Source organism: Camelus ferus, chromosome 12, assembly GCF_009834535.1.
Source record: "Camelus ferus isolate YT-003-E chromosome 12, BCGSAC_Cfer_1.0, whole genome shotgun sequence".
NCBI classification, from domain to species: domain Eukaryota; kingdom Metazoa; phylum Chordata; class Mammalia; order Artiodactyla; family Camelidae; genus Camelus; species Camelus ferus.
Genome location: NC_045707.1, coordinates 28,727,844 through 28,749,781, shown reverse-complemented (window position 1 = coordinate 28,749,781; position 21,938 = coordinate 28,727,844). Strand labels below are relative to the sequence as shown.

The following is a 21,938-nucleotide window of genomic DNA, read 5'->3' as shown; positions in this document are numbered from 1 at the left end:
CATCCACAGATGAATGGATAAAGAAGATGCAGCATATATATGGAATGGAATACAACTCACCCATAAGAAAGAAGGATATTTTGCCATTTGCGGCCCTTCATTCACTTTTTTTCACTTCAGAAAACAGAATTTTATAACTGGCATAACCATTTCTACTGCATCAAAAATAACAAAATACCTAGAAATAAATTTAACCAAGGAGGTTACCTATACTCTGAAAACTACAAAACACTGATGAAGGAAACTGAAGATGAGACAAAGAAATGCAAAGATATCCTGTGCTCTTGGATTAGAAGAATCAATATTATCAAAATGGCTGTACTACCCAAATGCAATGCAACCCCCATCAGAATACTCACAGCATTCTTCACAGAACTAGAACAAATAATTTCAAAACTTATATGGAACCACAAAAGATCCTGACTGCCAAAGCAATCTTTTGTAGGTCTTTTTTTTCTCTCTCTTACTTCTTTTTGTTCTCTTTTCTTATTGTCTGATGACGAGAGACGTTTCTTTAACATTTGTTGTAAAGCTGGTTACCTTGTTAAAATAGAATAGAAGTGGTGACAGTGGGCATCCTTGTCTTATTCCAGATTTTAGCGGGAAGGCTTTCAGTTTTTCACTGCTGAGTATTATGCTGGCTGCGGGTCTGTCATAAATAACCTATATTATGTTGAAATATGTTCCCTCTATACCCACTTTGGTTAGAGTTTTTATCATAAATGGGTGTTGAATTTTTATCAAAGGCTTTTTCTGCATCTATTGAGATGATCATGTGATTTTTGCCCTTTCTCTTGTTGACGTGGTGTATCATGTTGATGGATTTGCATATGCTGAACCATTCTTGTGTCCCTGGGATGAATCCAACTTGATCATGGTGTATGATCTTTTCTATGTGCTGTTCGATTTTGTTTGCTAATATTTTGTTGAGGAATTTTGCATCTATGTTCATCAATGATATTGGCCTGTAATTTTCTTTTTTATTAGTGTCTTTGTCTGGTTTTGGTATCAGGGTGATGGTGGCTTCATAGAATGAGTTTGGGAGTACTCCCTCCTTTTTTATCTTTTGGAAAAGTCTGAGAAGGATCAGTATGAGTTCTTCTTTTTATGTTTAGAGAACGCTCCCTCACACCATACACAAAAATAAATTCAAAATGGCTTAAAGACTTAAATATAAGACAAGACACAATCAACCTCCTAAACACAACACTGGCAAAACATTCTCTTGACATAAATCTTAGCAATGTTCTCCTAGGGCAGTCTACCCAGGCAATAGAAATAAAAGCAAAAATTAGCAAGTGGGACCTAATTAAACTTACAAGCTTTTGCACAGCAAAGAAAACCATAAGCAAAACAAAACAACAACCTACAGAATGAGAGAAAATATTTGCAATGATGTGACTGACAAAGGTTTAATTTCCAGAATATATAAACAGCTCATACAACTTAACAGCAAAAAAACAAACCCAATCCAAAAATGGGCAGAAGACCTAAACAAGCAATTCTCCAATGAAGACATATAAATGGCCAACAGACACATGAAAAAATGTTCAATATCACTAATTATCAGAGAAATACAAACCAAACTACAATGAGGAAATGCAAACCAAATGACAAACTACCTCATACCAGTCAGAGTGGCCATCATTAAAAAGTCCACGAATGATAAATGCTAGAGAGGGTGTGGAGAAAAGGGAACCCTCCTACACTGCTTGATGGGAATGTAGTTTGGTGCAGCCATTAAGGAAAACAGTATGGAGATTGCACAAAACACTAAAAACAGACTTACCATATGATCCAGCAATCCCACTCCTGGGCATATATCCGGAGGGAACTCTAATTCAAAAAGACACATGCACCCCAATGTTCATAGCAGCACTATATACAATAACCAAGCCATGGAAGCAACCTAAATGTCCACTGACAAATGAGTGGATAAAGAAGTTGTGTTGTATTTATACGATGGAATACTACTCTGCCATAAAAAAGAATAAAATAATGCCATTTGCAGCAACATAGATGGACCTAGAGATCATCATTCTAAGCAAAGTAAGAAAGAGAAAGAAAAATACCACATGTTATCACTCATATGTGGAATCTAAAAAAAAAAGAAAAAGAGGACACTAATGAACTCATCTACAGAACAGAAACAGAATGCAGACAGAGTAAACAATCTTATGGTTACTGGGGGAAAGGGGGTGGGAAGGGATAAATATGGGAATTTGAGATTTGTGTATGTTAGCCACTACATACAAAAATAGATTTTGAAAAAGTTTCTTCTGTATAGCATAGGGAACTATATTCAATATCTTGTAATAACCTTTAATGAAAAAGAATATGAAAACAAATAGATGTATGTATATGCATGACTGGGACATTGCACTATACACTAGAAATTGACACATTGTAACTGACTGTACTTCAATTTTAAAAAAAGAGGAAATGCTGAAGTTAGATGGAGATCACAATCAGAGGTATGAATAAAAGACACGAAGAAAGGCAGGTTTGGAATGGGCCTAGGAGAATGTCCCAGAGACTAGACACATGAGCTGGATCTTGAAGAATAAGAACTGAACAAGGCAGGCAAAAATAACAAATTCTAGAAAGGGATCAGTGACTAATCCTATTAGCCTGACTCTGGACAATTAGAAATAGTAAAGAAGCACAAGATGAGGGAAAATTTCATTTTTTTAAATTTCTGCCTAATTTCTATCATCTTGTAAGTGTCTGCCAACTTGTATAATTGATTTATCTTTAAAAGTAACAAGTTCAAAGATTAAAAACAATACTTTTACAATCATAAGAATTAGTTCCATTTTAATTGTAATTAAATTTAACCCATTCCATTCATTTTAAATTCAGTACAGTTCAAATGTAAAATCCGAATTCTAAACTATTTTTCAAATTTAATAATCTCAAATACTACAAATCTTTATTTTATTTTTTGATAGGCCCTTGATATCAACTATACTAACTTTAAGTATCATGGAAAAGAGAACTGACAATTTAACTGAGGAATAAAATATATTTCATAATATACTACACTCTTTCATGACTTCAGTAGTTTACTGTAGTCAAGAAATAGTTCTCATTTTCAGGATTACTATGTAAATTTAAAAAAAAAAATCTGAATAAAAAGACCTAAATAGGAAGTTGTGAGATAAACATACAACTTTCCACTTACACCTTAAAAATGCAAAAGTATTCATGTACAGTATCATCCTTGAAATAATGCTAAAACATGAAGCTTGTATAATGTAATATGCTAATTTAAGAAAATGACAAAGCAAAATGTTCCAAAACTGAGGAAAGTTAAATTTCCTCTTGTAAACATCCTTTTTAAGAATATGATAAGAATAAATAAAATATGGTAATAGAAATAAGACATGCTAAGCTCTTTAAGTATGCTCTTACTTGGTCATCAAAATAAAAATACTATGTTATAAAAATACTATTTTCATGTTTAAAGATATATACACTAAGACTCAATGACTCATCTCAGTTACTCATCTAACTGTAAAAACTGCTTTTAATCAAGTAACATAAACAAAAATATAAAGCAAAATTGTGAAAAAAATGCTGAAACAATTAATACGTATCTACAAATTATGGACAAAATAGTCTGATAATACTTTTTAGAAACATAGTCTTAAAATTTATTGGAAAAGCAATGGCAGGTATCAAACAGAAGTAGTCAAATGTAAGAGAACATTATTTGACCAGTCTGAATGCCCACATATTTCAGGTACTTTCCTAGCTTCTGGAGATACCAAAGTAAGACAGTCCCTCCCTGGGAGAGGAGACAAACCACCAGACATGATGGCCTTCTCTAGGAATAACTATACACACATACACATAGATAGACACACTGAATCAATAGGATAGTGGGGGTGGGTGCAAGGAGGGTTGTAAGAGACCCATCTGTCCAATAACTCGGGAGAAATGATATGAGCTTCTAAATTATAGCAACATAAATTGGAAAAAGGACAGATTCAAGAGACAATCCAAAGGGAGACTGGACATGAGAAAGAAGACAGTAAGTCAGGATCAAAGGCGAAAAAATGATAGTTATCAGCTCAGGTTCCAGAAAGTTTATGCCCCACACAAAATAAGGAACAGAGAAAAGCCAAGTTTGGATAGGCAGAACTTGATTTCAGAGATGTCCAAGGAAAACTAGGAAAAAAGAGTGTTAGAGACATCAAGGAAGGAGAATTTTGATTTTTTAAAAAGGCTACCAACATCAAATACGGCTGAGGGGACATAAAAGAAGACTGAGACTAGGTCCCTGAGTTTAACAACTAGGTCACTAGGTTCTATCAGAGAGCTCACCCCCAACAGGATAAAAGGACGGGAGAGAATGAATGCCTGCGGACGTAAACGTATCATATACAGAAACCTGAGCCGGTAAAACTACCCCAGCAGTGCATACGCTTTTTGGTCTCAGGATCTCTTTACATCTCAAAAGTTAAAAGAGCTTTTGCTTATGTAGGTCTTATTTATACCAAAAAAAAAAAAAAAAATACCAAACTGAAAATAAAAACTGAGAAAAAGTTTAAATATATTACTTTATTTAAAAATATATAAATAACATATTTTTTATGAAGAAAATCTTCCATTTTCCAAAACAAAGATAATTTTGTGTGAAGAGTGGTAACCATATATTTTTGCAAACCTCTACTATCCGGCTTAATAGAAGACATCTGGACCGTCATATCTACTCCAATTTGTCGCAATGTGTTGTTTTCATTCAACAATACGAAGAAAACCTAGACTTCCACAAATATGTAGTTGAAAAGAGAGGAGAATTTTAATAGCCTTTTCAGATAATTGTGGATATTCTTCTTTGATACTGCATAAAAACTCAACAAGGAGTTGTTTCTTAGAAGTTAGCTGAATGCGAAATCTGAAACCACATCAACAAAGTTTACATAGTGTTCCCTTAAAATCCACTGGTTTATTTTATACTTTGAATGGATTATCTATGGATGGTTTTGAAACATCATACACTTGTTACTTGGGAAATGTTAGTGCACTGAGTTATGCAGACCTTCCAAATATTGACAAACTTCATGATAAAATATTAAAAATTACATTCATTGATATAACCATCTGATCTCATTTTTAAAGTCCTGGGAAGCTCTTGATCTCACTGTGATGGTTACAAGTCTTCAAAACCTGATTTTCACCTGACAGCTCAATTTTTATCATTGGCAACAAATACTATCAATTGTTTTCCCCAAAGTAACAGACTTAACTGTGTTTAATTTTGAGGCAGTATCTGCTAAAAACCCACATCTGAATAGCCAGTTTGCCAGCAAATAAAAATATTTTATTTAAATAAAAATTAAAAATTCAAATAAAAATATTTGATGAAAAAAGCAGCCAGTTCTGCTCAAAACTCAAACAACTACAAAAAGGTCTCCCTCGAATCAACCACTTTACTTTGGAAAACAACAGGAGTGCTTTACTTGCACTTCCTGGTTCATCAGACAGATTATTAAAAGAGACACGAGACTTTGTACAGTCATTTATTTTTACTGCTTCATCAAGAACATTCTTAAGTGAAACTGGCATCTTTTTACTGCATGTGCATGCTGGTGAAGATTACGGTGAGTATCGAAATTGGTGCCACTGCTTTGATTTATGCTAAGGGGCCAGCAGTTGTACCAACCCTTGCCTCTGCACAGCCACCTCCACCTCAAGTGTCAACACAGTGAAAAAGGCAAATAACATCTTAGTATGATCACAAAAATAGTCTGCACCTTACAGACTCCCTAGAAGGGTCTCAGGGACCCTCAGGGCTGATCAAATCACACTTTGAAAACCACCACTCTGGACTATCCAAACACTAATCACTTTGAAAATTTCTCCAGAAACAATGAACCCACGTGACTAATTCTAACCCAAGATGCAGAGACGAAAACCAACCAACCAAGCGACCTCCTAGAATAAGGAGTCCCCGAACAGCCCCACGTGGTGGCTGGAAAGGTTCCCCAGGCATGGCAGGCTAAGAATGCTGCATTTCTGACAAACAGACGGACTGACATGGTCTTTGACTTTTTCCCACATTCCCACACCGAGAGTCTAGGAAAACCTGTGCCAAGCCTCAAATTAGAAGATATAAAGCACGTATGACAAGAGAACAGTAACACTGAAAAGATTTTTATCTGATGATAACTGATTTCAAGGTTTCCTCAAAATGTGAATTTTATACCATTTACTCCCACTTACTCCATTTTATACAAGCTGTAATAATTCATTCTTTTTACCAACAGTCAGAGCCTAACCATAATACTGTGTTCAGTCATACACACTAGTTTTTCTAAATAAGAAAATTTCACCTCTTCAGCTCACATGTAAGTATCTACTAATACTACCTCACGTATAGAATTTGGTACTAAGTGTTTCTGAATTGACAGCAAAATCATAAAATTTTTACAGAAGGAACAAACATCTATTCGCTCAGCACTGCATGTCTAGTACCTAACTCAGCCCTTGTACAAAACATGCTCAATTAACACTGCTGAATGCTGAATGTTTAAGTGGTTAAAATGAGGTAAGAACCCAGGTTGCGAGACTCCTAGTAAAACATCAAGCACGCTTGCTAATATATGAAATCTTTCTCATCATTCTCTACAATAACATCTCTGAGATCCCTAAAGGAACTACTACAATTTTCCCTGAGAAAATATACTACTACCTGTTACGTTTGAAATTACATTTTTAAGCCTGCTCCAGACTAGGTGTTTTTATATTCTCATTTAAATCACAGTTCAAAACCAAAACAAATAGCTCTATCATTTTCATTTTTAAACATCTGCTTTCTGAATTAAGCATTTATTTCCATTCTTATATGAAGAAGTGGCAGTAAGACACCAGTCTAACTCAATCATCATGCATTGATTGTACTACTCACACACTATACTAAATATTTTTCTCCAATGATTCAGAATGGTTCTTTATTTCTTAAAGTTTCTTAGGTTTATATCTGAGACACTTATTGCTTTAAAAGAATTTGAAATATAAAAGATGAAGGAAACTGTGTAGCACCTTTGACAATAATTGTCACTGTAATTTTTTCTTTTTCACATCTTTCCTGTCAGTTTCACATTTATCATTCATTGATCCTCTCACAAAAGCACAATGTAGAAAACTTCCAGTACTTGAACTATCTAGCTTTTTAGAGTCTGAATTTTTTAAAAGATTAATCAAATTTAAACTAATTAAGGCCAGCAAGTGCAAAACTGAAGTTCAGTCGTAGAAATGGCATACATTTAAAGAATATAATGTATCAATTCAGGAATTGAAGCTGCTTGAAACCGTATTTCATTCTGAAATACTGCTACAAATATAATCTCATTTCAGTCCATACAGTTGCTCTGCAGAAAAACATGACCTACCAGGGATATTGCCGATGAAAACGGTCTTCCGCTCAATATAAAGGATTTCAGCTAGATATCCTTTAAACAACAACAAAAAAAATCAGGAAGACTTTAAAGGGAGACCATTTTTAAACCTCCAACTTCTGCGGAGGTTTAAAAAGAAAAGACTGTTCAAATGTCTGGGATGGCTTAGACTTGGCCTCACATTGGCGACTAAGACAGAATCAGTTCAAAGGTCATTCTGACCCAAGGGATTCAAGTTCTGTCTCTCTCGGTTATGCAAACAAGTCGTTAGCAAACTGCATCCTTCTGCTCTGCAGCTACCCAGTCCCTGCTTGGGTAATCGCCAACCTTATCCTTGAAATTACCCTCACTGCTAATTAACACGTCAGTTGTAGAGAATTATTTCTTCCAACTGCTGAAACTTTTGCTTCTCAAGAGTGTTATGTGATCTTTTAATCCTGTTTTTCTAACATTACCAGGGAGGCAAATATTTTGTGGTGCAATCAATATCTGCCTTATTAACAATGTCCTGTTCCATTGTTCTACCCAAACGTGGATTCCACTCTGAATTTCGGAAACAGCGGGAGAAAAATAACAAGACAACAGAGAAATTAGAGCTCTTAGGTTTAACTTAGGGCCGAAATCAAAAGAGAAGAGACAATTCAGAGAGAGGAAGGAAGAAGCTGAGAGGGTCGTAGTGTAGAACACTTACTTTTAGGAACAGAGTGTCCCTTAGACTTCTGGTGAGTTGCCCAGAGCCTCTTCAGTTTCAATCCAAATGACAATGCTTCTCTGAGTCCTCCTCAAGTAATGTTTCCACCACTAAAAATTGGATCTATAAGAGCTCAGATGTACTGGTAAAAAATGTCAGGGGCCCCCACGTGGGCCTCAAGCCTCTTTTAAACTAGGCCCACTTCTCTGTCCTGGGCCAACTCCCCTGTGCACTATATTCCTTCTTCTTCCAGGTGCCAGGTATTCGGCCTGTTTCTCCTCTTCTGAGCTGCCACCACCTACTCTATTTCTCAGGGTTCCTCTAACCCCAAGACTGGCTGTGGAGTAGGACACCAGCTTCCCCCCTTCCTTGCTGTCCCTGCAAATAAACATATAGGCTCTTCTAGTTTCAGTATTTTTCTAATGGCTACAAGAAAATAGAGAAGGAACAACAAAAAGCAACAATATCGTACCAGATATTGATTACAGTAATTGTCTCCACATTAAAGTTCCTGCCTCCCAAAAAATTTTTCTGAAAATTGCTTATTGAGCATTTTAAAAAGTAAAAAGTACTAACATAGATATACAAATATAATCTAAACTAAATCCAACCTTATATAGACATGAAGATATAAAGATACTTTGCTTTTCAAAATACTTAAATCACGGGTCCAAAAATAGTTACCACATTCATTTTAGCAAATGGCACTTTTTTCTTTCTAGAATGTTCTGTTTCCTTGAATTTAGCAGATGTTTGAAAGTTTACTTTTTAAAGGACATCAGGAAAATGTTCAAAGTAGTTTACCCAATGTAAATGGGAATTAATATACAAAAAGCATATTATGGTTTACAAAAAGAGGGATATGTCAAAAGCAGCTAGCCTCATTAAGCAAATCTTAAAAATTTCAGGCTATTGACAATCATTTCTATCTCTACATTTTAAAACATTTAATAAAATGCTATAAAATGGTGTTTTAAAATCTGGATATCTCATTTTTAGAAATCTAACTTCTACTGAATATACTACTGTAATGTTAACATTGTATAGCCCTTTTTAAAAACATTATATCACATTAGTATACTTGTGATAATTTAGTTTCTAACAGACTTTAATCAAAATATATATGTCATCTAAATATTACGTTATAAATCACAGTAACTAAGCGCTGGCAGACTAAGCATGCTCTGACTTTGAATTTCCCAAATGATTTTCTTTATCCACTTAATTCACTTAAGTGGTTTGTTTTGTTTTGTTTTTTAAAAAGACTGAGTTATCGTGCTGTAAGCTTACAATAAAAGACCGAAAGTAGGCAGAGATCATTTTATCTCATTTATATAGTCTAATGGATTGCCATTTAATCAAACTAAAGATACTCAGTTACTTTCAGTAAAAATGTGTCCCTGTGACTGAGTTCCCCTCCAACTATTTACCTATAAAATATTAGATAATTAGAATAAAAACACTACACAGAACCCTGATCTGACCCTTCCACACGTTTGTATATAAAAAAAGAAGCCTAATCTACTATGTATTCTATAATCAGATACTTTTTTGAGGAACGAAATTAAATTACATCTTTTGCTCTTGAAGAGGGTTTCACGGTTTTTGATTCCTACACTAACACAACAATGCAGCCAACATTATTACATCCGGAGTGTGTGCTGGGGAGGGTGGAGGGGGGGTGGCATTACACCCAGCGATACGAATTTAAAGCGCAGTAGCTAATGCCTCCCTTAAATAATGTAGTCTCTCCAGGCAGCGGAAAAACCTTACAGCCTCCTCAATTACCCCTCACCGCAAACCATCGCTTGGGTTGCTACCAATCTGACCCAGTTCCTATCGCGGCCACCACCTCGCTCTCGCTCGGCCCGCCGGGTCCGCGAGTGTCACGGGAGGGGCGGCCGCCGCAGGGGCGTCCTCGGCGCCGCGACCCGGTCGGCGGGGCAGGCCCGGGACTCACCGGGTGGAGGTGCCCTTCCGCACATCGCACATCATGCACTTGAAGGCCTCGGCGCTGTTCCGGAAGGTGCAGACGCTACAATCCCAGTAACCCTCATCCGAGGACGGCTTCGACTGCCGCTTCGGCCTGCAGGACACAACCCGGACACGACGCGGCGCGTGGTCACCAGCAGGCCGCGCCCGGGCCCTGCGGCCGCCCCCGCCCCGCCCCCCGCCCCAATTCCGCGACCCCCGCCCCGCCAGCCCCCGGCGCGCCAGGCTCCGGCCCGGGGGGGGAGGGGAGCCAGGAAGGCGGGGGCGCGAGTGCTGCCGAAGACGCCAGCCGCAGCCGCCGCCGCCGCCGCCGCCGCCCTGACACCCCGGGCCGCCGCTCCGGCCGCCGCCATCGCGGCTCCATTGTGGGGCGGCCGGCGCCGGCCCCTCGCGCGGCAGCGCTCGCGCAGCGGCGGCGCTGCCCACGTTCTCGCCCCGCTGCCCGGGCAGCGAGCGAGGCGGCCGGCCGAAGCCCGGCGCGAGGGCCCCGCCGCCGGCGCGGTCCGGGCCCGGGGCCCGGGCGCCGTTACCTGGTGGGGCTCTTCTTGTCTCCCATGGCTTGGCTAGGGACGCACGCCGAGAGTCGCCGCGGCGGCCGCTCTGTTTGTCAATAAGGAAGATAATAAGCCGGGCGGAAGCGGGCGGGGGAGGAGGGAGGGCGGGGGCGGGGAAGGCCGCACCGCCGAGCTCGGGAGCCGCCGCCGGAGCCCACGCAGCCTCCAGCTGTCGGGGAAACTCCTGCCTGAGCCACGTGACCCGCGCCCGCCAACCAGCGGCCGCGCCGGAGACTTCAAACGCGGCCAGCGCGGCCCAGCGCTCGCGGCGAGTTCGCGGGCGGCGGAGTGGGGGTGGCCGCTCGGGCCCCTCTGGCGGGGCACGCTCCCTCCTCCCGCACCAGGTCTAGTCCGAGGTGGAGCCGGCCTTCCGAGGTCAGCCCAGCTCCGGACCCGAGTGCGCTGCCGCGGTCGCCAGGTAGAGCCGCTTTCCGGGCCTGGGCGGTCCCTGGCTCCTCAGCCCCAGTCCGAAGGACACCGGGGCGAAGGCGGGAGTCACCAGTGAGCGCCATTGCCCGGTGCCTTAAGCCACTGGTCTGGTTTGGCGCACACGGATGCTCTGCCAAGTCGGAATTGTCGCCCTTATTTTGGAGGAAACGAAACCGAGGCTCCGGAGAGGTTAGGTGACTTCCTTTATATTGCAGTAATTAGAAAATGACAAAGCCAGGAATCTAACCCTCGTTTCATTCCAGTGCGGTCTTCTCGCCTCCCAGGCCTCTACAATAGTTGCTTTAAAACGAGTTTGCATGTGCCCTGAACGTTGTTAGGAAAAGAACACTTTTCTCCCAGATCTCGTTACCTCAACATACTGGATGCCCTCATATAGTACTAGACTTTAGCGACAGCCATCTAACTGGTCTCTGAAGCTCCAGCCCCACCTCCCGAACCTGTTCGGTAGTTCACAACCAGGTTAATAATAAAATGCTGGTAACATTATGTCACCACATTAATCAATAACTTTGCTAAGACTCTCAGACTTATTGGCCTGGCGTTCAAGGAACAGCACACTTTCTCCCTACTTCCCCAATCCACTGCCCATCAGAAGAGCTGCCTCCTGCCAAACTAAATGAAATTCATTCCCATACCCTTCCTTGATACACATGGCTCACTTCTGTATGAAATACTTCCCCTTTGTCTCTGTACTGTTTCGAATTCCTGTAAAACAACAGTCATATGGCTAAAAGGGTCTTAAGGTACTAGAAAACAAATAGAACAATTCGAAGTACTGGGTTCTCAGCCTGCTTTCTCTGTTACGTAACTGATCGACCATAGAAGTTGTCCTTAGTTTCTGTAATTCTCAACTGCTTTGCTTCATCTGCAAAATGGGCATCTATATTTACGAGAGTGCACGATTAATAATAAAATAACACTTTTTAGCACTATGTGCTGGCGCTTTGTAAATCTCTCTACACAAATGCGTATTTTAAAGCGCTTAAAGTGCTATGCAAATGTTCTCATCAATTAGCCTAGCCCTCTATTTGAAAGACAAGGAATTTAGGGACCGGGTTAAATGGTTTTTCTTTAACAGGCCAGGATTAGAGCTCAGGTATCCTGTCAGTCTTTCACCAAGCTATAGTTTTTTTAAAATTATAGTTCATTTACAATATTATATTAGTTTCAGGCGTACAGCATAATGACTCAGTATTTTTGCAGCTTATACTCCATTATAAATTATTACAAAATAATGGCTGTAACTCCCTGTGCTATCTATATCTGTCTATAGCTTATATCTACTTTATACACAGTAGTTTATATCTGTTAGTCCCATATACCTAATTTGTCTCTCCCCGCTTCTCCCATTTGGTAACCACAAGTTTGTTTTTTAAAACTGTAAGTCGGTTTCTATCATCAAGCCATGCTTTCTGATTAACCAAATCAGATTTACAGCGGTTTCTGAACTCATTGCACCATCTGTATTTTTTTTTTTTGCAAGCATCACTTCTTATGACTCAGACCTCGATTTCAGAAACCCAGAAACCATGATGAATATGACAGAGCAAAGCATATGAGAGAGGAAATCTTAGGCCTGGTCTTCAGTCTCTCAGTAATGCAATGGGTAAATTTAGGTAAGTCACTTCTCTTTTTTCCATCTGTAAAATAAAGGAGTTAGAACTATTATCTCAATTTAAGTCCCTTCCAAGTCTAAGGCATTGTGATGTTTTTAAACTCCTCATCTGTGTGGATTATCAAGGAGATTAACAAAAACTTATCTACTTGCAAAAGTGATGGCAGCAAAGTATTTTCCAATCAAATCCAAAAAAAGAAAAAAAAGCAAATTGAGCACTCTAAAAACCCCCAGTGCTGCAAATCCCGTTTCACTAGAACATAACGTCCACCCCCAGAAAGTAAGCTCCATCTCTGGGTCATAAACTCAAGAACGGCAGGAACTTTTATTTGTTGTCTTCATCACTGCATCTCCAGCCCCTAGAATAGTTTGACACATAACAGACAGTCAATAAATATTCTAAGAATGAATACATTCACCTGTGTCTCAATTCTACAACAAAGTATTTTTTCATACCAGATTTACAGCCTATTAAGCCTAGTGTGTGTGGTGGATTGTCAGTCAGTGCTGAAATTTACAACCACCCTTCAAACTGTACTTTACAACTCTGCAAAGTAGTCCTTGGAGGAGAACCAGAAACCCATTTTCTGCGGAGTTCCAAAGCACATGCCCTTGCACTGTACCAGCTGCCTCCCACTTATTGGTGCTTCTCTGGGAAAAACCCCTTCCTGGACTAGACTTCCATGGAGATAGTAATACAGGAGATACTTCTCCCGCATCACCACAAAAGTCACACCTTTTTCCTAAAGTGTTTCCTACGTGTCTGGAAGAGTGGCAGGTGAGGAAGAGAAAGGTCCTTGCCACTACAGGAATGCAGGTTCTTACTCATCCAGGTGTCATTTCAGTACATTAACAGAGTTCATATCTCAGTACTCGAGACATACAAGTCACTAGGGTCACTTGTAAAACGACACAAGCAGTTTAACAATGTAACAGTAAGTTATTGAAGTTTTCTAATGATATACCTTTGAAAAATTAAAATAATCCCCAGGCCACTGATATAAGAATGTTCATTTCCATTCTGATATGCTTCCTAGAATGATAGAGCCTGGAGAAGTTACTGAAGCTGTGCATGGAATCCTGTATACAGGATTCTGTTCTCTGTGGAGGTGGAGAAAAAGATTGAGTGCACCTGTCTTAGATCAAGAAACTGACATTGGGCTACAAACTGTACAATTCCAACCAAATGACATTCTGGAAAAGGCACAGCTAGAGAAACAATAGAAAGATCATTGTTTTCAGGGGCTTGGGGAGAGGGAGAAAGGGAGGAATGAACAGATGGAACACAGGGATTTTTAGGGCAATGAAGTTTTTCTGTATGATACTATAGTGGTGGCTACATGTCATTATGCATTTGTCAAAGCCCATAGAATGTACAACATCAAGAGTGAACCCTAATGTAATGTGTAGACTTAGGTTAATAATAATGTGTCCATGTTAGTTCATCGATTGTACCAAATATGCCACCCTTATGAGGGATATTGAGGGTAGGGGAGTATATATGTGTGGGTGGGGAGGGCCATGTGCAAACTCTCTGTATTTTCTGCTCAATTCTAGTGTGACCTGAAACTGCTCTAAAAAAAATAAAGTCTATTAATAATAATAAAAAAGAACAAAAAAAAAAAAAAAAGAAAGAAAGAAACTGACCTTGGATCCCAGAAACCCCAGGCTATTCTGATTAGTCCTGAATTTACATCAAGGCAAACACAACAGCAATAAAAACTATGTATTAAAGTTTTGTATATAGTTATTATGCAACAGGAGCTAATGCCTGAAATGAGGAGTAGCCTCCTTTTTGTCAACTGGAATTTGAGGGGCAAAGTGCTATAAATGAGGCAGAAATAAGCTACAAAACCTTCCCTGAGAGAACTCAAAATAAAGTGTAACATTAATGAGCCATAGTTGTAAAACTAATCACATTTTAAAAGGTTGGTTGGTTTTTGTTTAGTTGGTCATGTTTTGTTTTTGCAAAATGGAAATCCTTTTACTGATTTTTGTTGGCATAGAAATTACATGTTACCAGTTGCATTGGCTTGTGGGGTGCCAAAACAAAATAACACAAACTGGGCGGCTTCAACAACAGAGATTTATTTTCTCACAATTCTGGAGGCTAGCGGTCCAAGATGAAGATGTCAGCAGGGTTGGTTTCTTCTGAGTCCTCTCTCCCTGGCTTATAGTTCACCACCTTTTCTCTCTGTCTTCGTATGGTCTTCCCTCTGTGTGTGTCTGTGTCCTAACCTCATCTTCTTGTAATGGCATCCATCTTACCGGAGTAGGGTCTAACCTAAGGCCCTCATTTTATCTTAATTATCTCTTTGAAGACCCTGTCTCCAAAGACAGTCACATTTTGTGGTGCTAAGGGTTAGTACTTCAACGTGAATTAAGTAGGGCACAAAATTTACCCCGTAACACCAGTGAAAAAGTTTAGCAGAGACTTTTTTTTTTAATTTTAATTTTTATTTTAGCAGAGATTTTTCGAATTAACATATCCAGCACTTTTCTTGAAACACTGCTGGAACAGGTTCACAATCCTCATCTGAAATCCTTAAGGCTGGATTATGTTTCATAGGTAAAACATTTGGGATTTTCAAAAGGCAGTATGGCACGAATACCGCATAATTACCTAAGACTCCATGTGGGTTCTGAAATAGTGAGCTACCATCAGAGGTGTTAATATTTCTGCAGAACATGTACATATTCACACTAAGTGGAATAATAAATTCTGTAAGTCACCTCCCATTAGTTCCACCTAGATTTTACTGCTAAATGATTACAGATCAGGTAACATGTGAAAATGCTTTCAATTTTCAGTGCTTTTTGGATTACAGAATTGTGGACAAAGGATTGTGGATCTGTAAGAATTTGAAGGTGAATTCAGATTGAAAAGGTGACCCAAACTTTCATTCTTGAATGCTCAGTGGTCCTGCTTTGAGTTGGTTGCTGAAATTTTGCACTGATTTTTACTTTGGACATTGAAGTACTGACAGGTGCTCTCAGGAATACCCTGGGGTGAAGCCATAATCCTTCCTACCTTCACAGTGTATCAGCAACCCAATTTTCCTTTTGTAATCAGGCTCTATCTCCCCATCCGAAAAAAAAAAAGCTGTTATTTATCTGTTGGTTCAGTAGCATGAGGAGCACTAAATATCCAACTGGCAATTTCATCTTCCAGTTCAGTAGAAGAACCAGTGTGGAGGCCCCTGATGGAAGCACTCCTATGCCAAGAACCAAGGTCTCCAGATCAGCAGAGTTTGATGTTATAGGGATGGGAGACACAAATTCTGCCATCAGGCTTTTAGGTATACTAATGAGAAGAGCCACTCCCATCTTTTTATTCCTCTATTCATTCTGGCTGTGGGAAAGACAGCACCACATACTGGTCTCTGATTCAAAGCATATACTGTTTTAAGACAATAGAACCAAGTTCTTTCCGGATGTTGTCTTTAAACTGACTGAAACTTGAGTAAGGCTTGCCACTGTTCCATTAGGCCAAGCGCTTCTGGGTGACGAACGATGTGGTGAGAACAGTGATTTTTGTGAACGTGAACCCATTGCTGCGTTTCTTGTGCTCTGAAATTAGATCCTTAATTAGAAGCAGTGTTGTGCAGAATATAAGGAAAATTAATAAGGTGTTTTATGAGTCCATGAATGATGGTGCCAGCAGAAACATTATAAGCATGTATATCCCAAATATATATCTATTCCAGCAAAAAGGTCTCTGTCCTCTCTCCCATGAGGGAAGTAGTCCAATAGAATCAGCCAGCCAGCAGGTAGCTAGCTGGCTTGTCCCTCCAAGAAAGGGTGCCAAATAGACCCAGTGTTGGTCTGTGCTGTTGGCTAGTTAGGCCCTCGGCAGTGGCAATGTAGCAAGGCTACAGGGTCAGCCTTGGTGAGCAGACAGTATTGTTAAGCCCATGCAAAGCCTCCATTCCAGACACTCGTCCACTTTGTACGTGGGTCCACTGAGAAAGCACTACCCTGGCTGCGGACAGTGGCTGACAGACATCAAGAGAGCATCATTTTGTCCACCTGCTTGCTGAACGTCTCCTTTCCAAATGCTGCCCTCTGGTGAGTATTTTCATGGAACATGAGTGTCTTTATACCCTGTGCCTGTTCTGAGAAATCCATTCGCATACCTCTTCCCCGGACCTTCTTGTGTCAGTCTTCCAATCTTGTCTTCTCCAAAACCCTGACAGTCCGATCCAAATGTTAGCCAGTGCCCATGAATCACTGCAGATCCATACTTCTGGTCATGTTGTACTCCAGAAAAGATGGACAATCAAATGTGTTGCTCTAAATTATGCTCGTTATGAGAACTTCCCTCCATCACTGCCCTTCCGAGCCACCTCTCCACTGGAACTGTGATTGTACAACCGCCCGCCTCTCCTTGGTGCCCGTATATAATGAAGAACCATTTCATTTGTAAACCAGTCCTCCTCAGTGAACCAGTTATAAGAAACTCCTTATGAGGTCGTAAGTATCGATTGAAGGAGAGGAAGAGTCACTATTGAAGGACTCTTCATGCAATTGCTTGTCTTCCATTTTTGTTCAAATCCAGTATCTTGTATACCGTTTCCACTTGATGGCAGATTGCTGCCAAGCACACCTAACTACACGGCTTGGTGGTCCAAATAGCACTCATTTTGTAAAAGGAAGCTCAGTTAGTATGGTCACTTGATGTCCCGTGGTTAGACGTTCAGTCTCTATGTGGGACTAAATAGCAAGAGAGGAGCTCTTTCTGAAAAAGGAGAACACTATGAAGATGAGAACATGGGTTTTCTCCAAAGCCTTAAAGGTCTGCACTGTGATTTCCCTTTAGTACAAATATCTGCTTACTACATAATAGAATATTTTATATGTACAGCTATTTGAGCATTCATTGTTACAGATTTTTTTAATTAATTTTGTTGTTAAAAATGCATTCTTTGATTTGCTGGTCTTTAATATTCTGTTTTGGTTTCTATTATTCTCATTATTTTATGTTCATTTTTCCTCAGTTTCCTGTTGTGTTTTTTCCTTATATTTTCCTTCTGTTGTTTTCTGCAGATATTTCCTTTTCAATTGATCTTTTTCAAGTTTTCCTCTTTTCTCCTAGTTTTCTACTTGACACACTTATTTTCTTCTTTTTAGGTTTCAACTCTACCTTTTTTCTCTGTATTTTCTCATTAATTCTGTTTCATTTCCATTGTTCCCATCCCATTGGTTCTTATTAAAGACTTTTTAAGGTTTTAACACATGCCCCTGGGATAAGTTTTTTATTTATCCTTGGAGAGCTTATAAAGATTCAGTGGGAAAACTTACAGCCTGTGAGAATATTTAATATAATATGGTTGGGTTAGTTGTGCAGAAGGTCTTAAGTTTGGTAGTCCTAGATATTAGAGGGTTCAAAACCTTTGTAGTCTTTGTTCACTACATCATACTGCATCACTAACTCTGTCGGGTGCCCTGACACGTCTACATCTTTAATATTAAAGGAATGCAAGGGAAGCAACCCCATGTGCATGCCTGATAGCCAAGTAAGTTAATGGTGTTATATTAATTATAAAATGGAGCGTGTTAATAAACTCCACAGTTGTAAAGATTTCATCCCCAGTCATACATTAAGTGATTTTATAAACTTCCCAAACAAAATATAAATACTCTAGCTACGCTCAGAGCCCCTAGGAAAGTCAAATATATTTTAAACATTTTTATATTAACATGTTTGACCCACGGAAAGTCTATCGTAACATATCTGAAAATTTTATAAATACCCAAAGTCTTTCTGCCAATAGCACAAACAAAACTGTAACATCAAATTTCTCACTAGTGAAAGTAATATTTCCCTGAGATGTAATCTTGGAGACATGTTTGGGGGAAATTTCAATCTGCTGTCATATATATCTTTGTAGAAAAGTGATTGAACTAGCATTTGTTTTTGCAGTAATATAAAGAAAGCTCTGACAATTCCTACAGGGATTTCTTGTGGCAAACATTGCCATTTATTTTATTTATCTATTTTCTATTGAAGTATAGTCAATTTACAACATGTCAATATATGTTGTACAGTGTAATGTTTCAGTCATACATATGTATACATTATTCATTTTCATATTCTTTTTCATTATAGGTTACTACAAGATATTGAATATAGCTCCCTGTGTTATACAGAAGAAACTTGTTTATCTACCTATTGCCATCTAAATAATACATTTCATTAGTATATTCTCAAAACAAACACATCTTATATCAGTAATATACTTATGTAACATATTTTGCATGATATTTATTGCTTGACATTTTTCAGGTTAAATACATTTTTAATTTTAATATAAATAAATTTTGGTAATAAGCAAAACAAAACTGTTTGCTTAACCAATGTTTGATGGTATTATATATAGCCAGGTTGCTTGTATTCAAATTCTCGCTCCAAAATTTACTAGCTGTTACCTTTGGCAAATTACCTAACCTGGGCCTCAGCTTTCACATCTGTGAAATGGGGCTAATAATATTATTTATTTATGGGATTGTTATGCAGATTAAACAAGTCGATATATGTAAAGCCCTTAGAAATCATGCTGTTTTTCTGAGGTAGCTCAATGGATTGACTAGAACTGGACTAACAGTTGCTAATCCCAGCTCTGTACACAGTAAACTCTATATAAACATTTGCTTTTATCAGCAGCCCTGATTTACCCTGAATGCCAGGGAGACTTGAAAGCTCTAACAGCTTAGTGGGGTTTTTTAGGTAGTCCATCCTCCCTGGACCCACTGAATATGTGGTAGCCAGGCCAACCATCAGGCTTTTGTCTGCTCAAGGTTTCCTGTGCTCATCCAGGCAACTAGAAGTTTACAGATAATCATAATATTTATCTTTTAGATTAAAGCAACAAGGAGAGAGGTATAGAGTCAGCTGAAGGTTGTAACATAATTGAGCTAGTTTTGGATTTCCCACTCTGGAACTGTTTTATATCTGAAGTATTTTTTGTATCTGAATATATGTGAAAGTATTTATCATTTAGCTTCTCCACTCCTCCATTTTCACACTTACAAAATGAGATGATTGTGCGTGGAAATCTCATGTCCCTTTCATGTATAAAACTGAAAAATTCTAGCACTCTATCCATATGATGTGGTCTGAGAGAGAGAGAGATGGAATCTCAGCTGCTATTTGAATCAAGTGCATTGATAATACAACTCACTTTTGGTGGCAGCTGCCTGAACTGTGGATGTCTACAAATCCTATAATTTCTTATTATTATGGAGAAAAAGTACCCAAGTTAATTGGAGTGTTTATAATGATACGTATCTCTATGACTAAATTGCCATACAACTCCTGAACTATTTTTAAATAACAGAATCTTATAGGTTTGAACATTTCTAAAATCCTTAATCCAAGCATAAATTTTAATGAGGGAATGAGGGAAATGAGGAAATATATATATATTTATATGTAAAGGTTCTTCACACAGTGAATACATTTTACAAACGCTAGGTGTGATCATTCGTAAAACCAGTCTGATCTTATTTTAACAGAAGAACATGATAACAGTTTACGGAGACAGAAACCTCTGGTTATTTAGCAAGCATGTAGAAATCCTTGGTTCTAAACTGACATCAAAGCACTTTTATGTGAGAAGATGTCCAAGTAAGATTTCATGTATATGAAGTCATGCCAGTTGCCGGGAGGAAAAGCAGCTTTACTTTGATGGTTTTGAGTTTCCACATTTGCTTTCGGCTCCTTTGCTAGAGGTATACATTGCACCCTCCACCCCTAGATAAATTTCTCTGATGTTTTTAACAGCAAGGCATTTTCCCTCACTGCCTTTTTAGTTTTATCAGATAGTAGAATGAGTAATTTGTTGGCAAAATTTGTTCATCTATTATTGTGGCTCTTAGTGTGTCATGTAGTGCTTATTCTGTAGTGTTCTTTAAAATATGGCTTAGGTTTATCATAGTAATATGATAGTCCATTTACCAACTCATTTTTTAAAGACAATTTTTGGTGCTCAATACTGCAAATCAGTTTATCGTTACCATGCCTGGTGTAATGTTGACATTAGCACATCTCTTCACATGCTGTGCAGTATCTGTCTTGGTTTTTTTTATATTTCCTAATCATATATTCATTCTTTCAGTAATCGCCTCAATAGATCTACAGGATTACTTTTTCTGCAAGCTTTATTGAGTCATAATTGACATACAGCTCTGTGTAAGTTTAAGGTATAGCGCAAAATGGTATGACTGACTTACATCATGAAATAATTACCACAATAAATTTAGTGAACATCCATCATCTCATATGGATATACATTAAATAAAGAGAAAAAAACTTTTTCCTTGTGATGAGAACTCTTAGGATTTACTCTCTTAATAACTTTAAATAATAACTATTGGTACAGCAGTTTTAATTATATTTATCACATTGTAGGTTACATTCCTAGTACTTGTTTATCTTGTAACTAGATGTTTGTACCTTTTGACCACCTTCGTCCAAGCCCCCCACCTCTGGTAACCACAAATCTGATTTTTTTTTCTATGAGTTTGTTTGTTTGATTTTGAAGTATAATTGACCTACAACACTGTGTTAGTTCCAGTACACAGCATAGTGATTCGCTATATCTATACATTTCAAAATGATCACCACTGTAAGTCTAGTTACCATCTGTCACTGTACACAGATATTACATAGTTATTCACTACATTCCCCACACTGTGCATTCCCCATACCTGTGACTCATTCATTTTGTAGCTGATAGTTTGCATCTCTTAATCTCCCACCTATGTCTCTCCTCCCTCCACCACCCTCCTCCCTGGCAACCACCTGTTTGTTCTCTGGGTCGATGAGTCTGTTTCTGTTTAGGTATGTTTGTTTATTCGCTTGTTTTATTTTTTAGACTTCACATGTAAGTGAAATCATACAGTATTTTTCTTTCTCTGTCTGACTTATTTCACTTAGCATAATACCCTCTAGGTCCATCCATGTTGTCACAAATGGTAAGTTTTTTATGGCTGAGTAGTATTCCCTTGTATATATATGTGTGTGTGTATATATATATATATATACCACATCTTCTTTATCCATTCATCTGTTGGTAGGCACTTAGGTTGCTTCCATACTTGTACTGTAAATAGTGTTGCTATGAATACTGGGATGCATATATCTTTTCTAATTAGTGTTTTTGTTTTCTCTGGATAAATACTCAGGTATGAAGTTGCTGGATCTTATGTTAGTTCTATTTTTACTGTTT

The 21,938-nt window shown here is 38.7% G+C and overlaps 1 protein-coding gene and 1 long non-coding RNA gene across 8 annotated transcripts in view; one reads left to right on the top strand and one right to left on the bottom strand.

The window, feature by feature from the left end:
• The window catches only part of YAF2 (YY1 associated factor 2), a 67,570-nt gene extending 56,777 nt beyond the window's left edge, over positions 1 to 10,793 (bottom strand). For 2 of the 4 annotated variants that reach the window (XR_004324580.1, XR_004324581.1), the window contains exons 1-3: positions 10,620 to 10,793; positions 10,058 to 10,183; positions 8,098 to 8,475 (exon numbers count right to left, since the gene is read on the bottom strand). Coding sequence is in view for 2 of the 4 variants with exons in the window: in XM_032493294.1 (XP_032349185.1) it covers positions 10,058 to 10,183; positions 10,620 to 10,645 (152 nt within the window). In the remaining 2 variants the exon portion in view is untranslated. The remainder of the gene's footprint in view (positions 1 to 8,097; positions 8,476 to 10,057; positions 10,184 to 10,619) is intronic. The other 2 variants (XM_032493294.1, XM_032493292.1) reach the window with 1 other exon arrangement.
• A 195-nt stretch (positions 10,794 to 10,988) lies between these two features.
• LOC106730229 overlaps positions 10,989 to 21,938 on the top strand; it is a 38,248-nt gene continuing 27,298 nt past the window's right edge. For 2 of the 4 annotated variants that reach the window (XR_004324583.1, XR_004324582.1), the window contains exons 1-3: positions 10,989 to 11,261; positions 12,577 to 12,709; positions 16,631 to 16,776. This is a non-coding gene — a long non-coding RNA (uncharacterized LOC106730229). The remainder of the gene's footprint in view (positions 11,262 to 12,576; positions 12,710 to 16,630; positions 16,777 to 21,938) is intronic. The other 2 variants (XR_001366666.2, XR_001366668.2) reach the window with 2 other exon arrangements.